Consider the following 6,788-nt stretch of genomic DNA (forward strand, 5'->3'; position numbering starts at 1 on the left):
CACTTGTTCACAGTGAAATCCCTGGAAGATGTGATGCAGGGTTGGTGTGGTGGGAGGTCCCAGTGAATTTCTTTTCTGAAATGTCTCACGTGGTTAGACAGAATCTAACATCTTTTGCCCTGCAGAACAATCTATGGACCTAGCTTATATCCCATGCTAAATAGAAAATGTAGCTGACCTCATGTATTTTTTTTTTTTTTTGGTTTTTCGAGACAGGGTTTCTCTGTGGTTTTTGGAGCCTGTCCTGGAACTAGCTCTTGTAGACCAGGCTGGTCTCGAACTCACAGAGATCCGCCTGCCTCTGCCTCCCGAGTGCTGGGATTAAAGGCGTGCGCCACCACTGCCCAGCCGACCTCATGTATTTTTTTTTTTTTTTTTGGTTTTTCGAGGCAGGGTTTCTCTGTGGCTTTGGAGCCTGTCCTGGCACTAGCTCTGTAGACCAGGCTGGTCTCACTCACAGAGATCTGCCTGCCTCTGCCTCCCGAGTGCTGGGATTAAAGGCGTGCGCCACCATCGCCCGGCTCGACCTCATGTATTTTGAATGCCTGTTCCTTTCACTCATTTGACACAGCTGTATTCAATACTGGATTTTTCTAGAGGTCATGGCTATACTATTGAAAGACAGACAAGATCTTGTCTCACAAGAACATGTATGTTTGACTCAAGAGACTATTAGAAATATGCTTGCTCATGTGCTAAAGAGTATTTAAGATATATAGTATAGCGAAGTGCTTGCGGAAAATAAAAAGACGGCGACTTGAATAATAGTCAAACTGGCACTCCCTAAGGAAAATATTTGATATGAGGCCGAATGAATGAGGCAGCAATGCCAAGTGCCAGAGAGGACAAAGAAGACAAACCAGGGATTAGGAGGCACTCACGGCCATGTTGCAGACCTGGAAAGAGCAAGCAGGTTAGCACACCAAGAAAACGAAGCCAGAATGTTGGCAGGGACAATCCACCTAAAAGCAAGACAAGCATGAGAAGTTGCTTATAGAGAAGGCAGTACTAAAAATAAGTATGAATGGGAAGATGGCATACCACAATTTACACATTTGTTTGTCTAGAACAAATTCAGAGTCAACCAAATAGCTGTCTGCTATCAAAGAAACACTGAGTGATGGCCAGAATTATGTTCTTTTGTTTTTTTGTAAAAATGAGAGAAAGAAAAATAATTTTGATGGACAATTAAAGTTTTGAATGACATAAATGAAAACAACCATCCTTTTTTTCAAAAAGTCCACTTCAATCAGGAAGTTTCCTGTGCAGAAGAGGAGTCAGTCCATGGATGAAGCAAGGGTGGGCATGAGCTCATACACATATGTACACACACAAGCATTCTTATGCACACCCGTGAATGTGCATACACGCCACTCAGACTGGAAGACAGAGACAAACACTGGGCCTATAAATGTCAACCTGCTGTGATGATCACATCAGAACATATGCACACAGTGCCTGTCTTGTGCATCCATGATGCTGACTCTCTTGACCTAGGTTCAATTTAATCTGATATCAAATAAACCTTGTGACTGGGAGCAAGCAGCCACCCATCTGTGTCAGAGTTTCTTTGGTAGCCGCATACTCTGACCGCATTTCCTGATTTATTGTACTCTGACTACACTAGTTCTCACTGGAAAAGCAGCAGAACAAAGCATGTTTTGAAACTGGAAAGGCAGTATTGAAACAGTTCTGGGTAAAGAGTATAAAATCAGCAGACTAGAGGGCCAATCATTCCTATGAACACATCAAAGAAGAAAACAGATGAACTTGCACATAAGCCGTCACCTGCTTTTCCATCCACAGTGGAGGCACAACATATGCAGAGGTGTGCAGCTCCAAGGCTGGTCCAGTCACTTATGATGCTTGAGCCATCTCCTGCCTTGCCATCCACAGTGGAGACACACCTCATGCAGAGCTGTGCAGCTCCAAGGCTGGTCCAGTCACTTATGATGCTTGAGCCATCTCCTGCCTTGCCATCCATGGTGGAGGCACACAGCATGCAGAGCTGTGCAGCCCCACGACAGGTCCAGTCATTTATGATGCAGTTTTAACTGGGTGGTTTCTAAAGCTCTCTATAGCTAAAATCCAAGCATTTCTTTTATTAATGATATTACATATAACTACCAAAAATAAAATTTGTATTTCAGTTCTCAAAGTTAGTATATTATATATTAATATTGTCTCTGTCTCCAGGTCTCTTGCACAGCCATTTGGTCTACTGTTTACATAAGCTCTAAACTCTATGTCTTGAGCTATACAGATACAGAAATGCCAGTAATATGGAGAGAAAGTATGTGAAAACTTAAAGGAAACACTCTCTGTGAAGTTATAAACCATCGCTTCAACAATAATAGGAACGCAGATGAGTGTTAACACAGTGCTGAAATGTCCTGACATTTAAGATAAACACTAATACATGGTGAATATTTAACAGATACGAATCCAGTTAGCTATTACAAAGTTTATAGCAATTAGATTTAAACATTATCTCCATTTTACAGATGTAGGTAGCTGAGGCACAGACTAGATAAGTGTTTGCCTAAACGAACAGATGCAGAAGTGGAAGAGCTGGAATTGGACAGCAGCAGTCCACCCCTAGGGGCTATGCCGGTCACTGCGGTCCCCCATTCATACCCACAGCAAGAGGATGGCAGAAAGTTACTGCTACATCCCACTGTGCCTCAGCCCATCTTAGCCTCTTGCTGACACTAGGGGAAAGTGCTGATTAAATCACTGTAGAAACATCACGAACTCAGCAGACTACACAGGACCTGAATGAACGGGATTGGCCATGGATCTCAAGGAAACAGTTAAGTCCTCCTCAGCTGGGTTTCTTCAAGACGTTAGAGTCCTAAGCTCAAGAACTCTGCCAACTTCCTACACTGAACATGAGCAGAAGTACAGGCGGGATGGTGATTAGTGGTGACATTGTAGGATGCGGTGGCTGTGGCCATAGCAATGACCACAAGGTTAACACAAGGTACAACATATATAGGCATCAGATTGAAGCTTGCAATTTTAAACAGATATTCCATCTCATCCTGAAAAGACACATGTATTATTATTCCTTTTACACATACCCAGATAAGGATCAGAGAGCAGAGTGACTTTTAAAAGTCTGAAGTCAAGCTCCACTTTCTAATTCTGAATCTAGCACCATTTCCACCTGTCAGCTGCTCCTCAGACAGCCAAAAGCTTCAACTTATCACCACGGTTCTACAGAGAAAGAACTAAACACCTCATCACAAAGAGCCAGATTTTGTTCCTCTGACTGCTCTAAAATTCCCAACATCCCACCTTGTATAATCCTTGACCTAATCTCTTAATTGTAAGGGAAGAGAATTGGAAAGAGATAAATTTAACCAGTGAGTGATCTCATGAAGTTGTAAAGCAAGTCACCCCTTGCAAAGATCCTGGTGCAGGGTGTTGCTGAGAGCTGCTTACCAATGCAGGACTCCCCGGACAGTGAGTAGGTCCCATCGTCATGGAAACCGCTTCTGCACTCACAGTGGTACCACCCTGGCAGGTTAACGCAGCGGGAGTGGTTGTGGCACTCAATGAATCCCTCTGCACATTCATCAATATCTGCCTCAGAGAAAAACACAAGCCCGCCGGGACATTAGTGTCTTTGTACAGCTAACCTTACGGTAAAAGCCTCATGCACTCTCATGCCTGCAAACTACAGCTGACATATCATCTCAAGTAAAAGTTGCAAGATGATTCAGATGCAAATTTCCCCCAGAATCCAAAACCAATGAAACTTTCCCTCACTAGTACCTTCTCACATAAAAGAGTAGTATGTATAAAACTGGGGATCCCAGAGCACATTCTGGCCGGGCATCTGAATAACCAAAATCGAAACTGAAAACACAGGCTATTAGATAAACATGGCTGTTCTCACAGTCAGCATCCCTCAACTGGTCATTCGAGATCTGGTTGCGTGTTCTTCAAAGATATTTAAGAAGAGGTGAGTGCAGGAAATCCCAGATTTAGAAAGGCCTGACTGGCTGGGTGGTGGTGGCATATGCCTTTAATTCTAGCACTTGGGAGGCAGAGGCAGATGGATCTTTGTAACTTCATGTCTAGCCTGGTCTACAGAGTTAGTTCCAAGACAGCCAGGGCTACACAAAGAAATCCTGTCTCCAAAAAACAAAAAAAAGGGTCCAATTGACATTTTAAAATTCCCATCTATATGCCAGGTGGCCGTGGCACACATTTTTTTAATCTCAGCACTTAGGAGGCAAAGGCAGGCAGATCTCTGTGAGTTCAAGGCCAGTTTGGTCTACAAGAGTTAGTTGTTCCAGGACAGACTCAAAAACTAGAGAGAAACCCTGTCAAAAAATCATATATATATATATATGTATATATATATATACACACACATAATATATATATATATTTGTGTATGTGTGTGAAGATGTATAGTTTTACACATGCACACAAACTGTAGAATGAGGAAACATGAAAATTAGTTAATTTAAGCAACAAATAGGTATCTTTAAACACTGAGAATTAAACACTGTATCAAAACAGGGTGATGTTCCTGCAGAGTCCAGAAGGATAGACGGCATTTTTATCAAGAATGTGCTTACTCCGTTGACAGAGAAAGGACGCACAGACAGACAGAGACACACACACCATCCAAACCTCACACACCATTTTTCAAATTTATCTCACTGGTGAATGCTTTCTTTTGGGAAATGTTCAGCATCTCATGGATCTGTTGCTCTGGGGAAAATAATCTGGGAACAGCATGCTAATTTACTAGAATAGTTATTTCTAAAAATCCCCATTCTTTGCATATTCTTGAGAAAGGGAAGTCTCTAGAGCTTTGCTTATTTTCTCTGTGATCTGATTCTTCACAATCAGCAAATACCTGACTCATGCACAGAATTTTAAGCCCAAGGACTTGCCCCTGAGCTAAACTAGGCAGACTCTGGTTGCTGGTTATCATGCCAGGGATGGTTCCTTCTTACAGAATTCCTCCAGATAATTATTTCTTGGAATGTAGCCACTGTTAGTTAAAACTCTTCTCTTTGTTCTCCTGGAAATATCTGAATAATGGCATCTATGGACATGAATTTAATTAACACTGGAATATGAAACATAATGAATGCATGCGCTCTGGGATTTCTTTCTACAAGGCCTGTTGAAGATACCAGCTCGGGGTCAGTCTGCAATTACTCCTTTGAAGCCAGAGTTGTACACTGAGCTGAGGATGTAGCCTGAAATATGACGGTGTCACTGCTTGACAACTCAGCCTAGAGAGAAAGCGCCTTAGACTGTGCAGAACGAGCCTATCACTAATTTTCCCAGCATGCATTCCTTTGGCACAGCATTTTCAATATATACCTGCATGCCAGGTATATATTGAAATTAAATTCTCTGGCATCTTCAGATACTGCAATTAGATTGTGTGTGCGTTTATATAAATCTCCTGAAATGAGCTCTCAACACTTAATGCTGACTTAATACTGACTGTCACTTCCCAAACTTATAAGTGGAAGCTGTGAGGCAGACTAGAATTCTCAGAAATACCAAGTGAGATGGGACGAGGTCTCAGTTCACACAGAGGAAAGGCTTGCCTCGGCTTATAGAGTCAGCTCAGTGCTCGCTGAATATAAGGCCGTGGGAAATACAAAGTGTAACCGGAAGATTGATTTTTCAGAAATGGCTTCCTCGTGTTAGGCTGAAAGACAAGTCTTTACATTGGAATAGCAAGAAATTCTGGCTTTGACATTTTCAAATCTCTCCCCAAAGTGGCCCTGATCTCTATCCACCTTCACATTTCGGCTGCTCACACCCATAAGCAGCAGCTGCTGTGCCATCATCCTTCGGCTGTGCAGAAAGGAGGGATGGGAAGCTAAGGTATCTTAGAGACCAAAACAACTGTTCATCTTGCTTTGCCCATCAAAACCCTGCTTAAATTTCCTACCCTTTCACTTTCAGGTTTAGAGGATGAATAAGCTGACTTTAAAAATAAACCCTACATGAGAACACGCACCTTTAATCCCAGCACGCAGGAGGAATATTCAGGCAAATCACTGTGTGTTTGAGGCAAGTCTGTCTCCATAGTAAGTTTCGGGCCAGCAAGGCAACATGGTAAGACCCTTTTTTGATGATGATGGTGATGGTGGGGATGATGATGATGACTGATGAGAAAGAGGATAACGGTGATGATGATGATGACTGATGATAATGATGTTGATAAGGAAGAGGATGATGGTGATGATGATCATGACTGATGAGAAGACTGATGTTGATAAGGAGGAGGAGGATGGTGATGATGATGATGATGATGATGATGATGATGATGGTGATGATGGTGATGATGATGATGATGATGATGATGATGATGACTGATGTTGAGAATGATGTTGATAAGGAGGAGGAGGATGAGGAGGATGGTGATGATCATGATGATGATGATGATGATGATGATGATGGTGATGATGATGATGGTGATGATGATGATGGTGACTGATGTTGAGAATGATGTTGATAAGGAAGAGGATGAAGATGGTGATGATGATCATGACTGAAGAGGAGAATGATGTTGATAAGGAGGAGGAGGATGGTGATGATGATGGTGATGATGATGATGATGATGATGATGACTGATGTTGAGAATGATGTTGATAAGGAAGAGGATGATGATGGTGATGATGATGATGATGACTGATGTTGAGGATGATGTTGATAAGGAAGAGGATGATGATGGTAATGATGGTGATGATGATGATGATGATGACTGATGTTGAGAATGATGTTGATAAGGAAGAGGA

At 42.2% G+C, this 6,788-nt stretch overlaps 1 protein-coding gene across 1 annotated transcript in view; it reads right to left on the reverse strand.

Moving 5' to 3' along the window:
• Positions 1-3,447: 3,447 nt before the first annotated feature.
• The window catches only part of LOC102002634 (protein kinase C-binding protein NELL1), a gene marked incomplete at its 3' end in the record, with an annotated part of 791,170 nt that continues 787,829 nt past the window's right edge, over positions 3,448-6,788 (reverse strand). The window contains exon 16 of the mRNA XM_013354877.2: positions 3,448-3,588. Coding sequence (XP_013210331.2) covers positions 3,448-3,588 — 141 coding nt within the window. The remainder of the gene's footprint in view (positions 3,589-6,788) is intronic.

The sequence above is a fragment of the Microtus ochrogaster genome, unplaced genomic scaffold (genome assembly GCF_000317375.1).
Source record: "Microtus ochrogaster isolate Prairie Vole_2 unplaced genomic scaffold, MicOch1.0 UNK76, whole genome shotgun sequence".
Classification (NCBI taxonomy): domain Eukaryota; kingdom Metazoa; phylum Chordata; class Mammalia; order Rodentia; family Cricetidae; genus Microtus; species Microtus ochrogaster.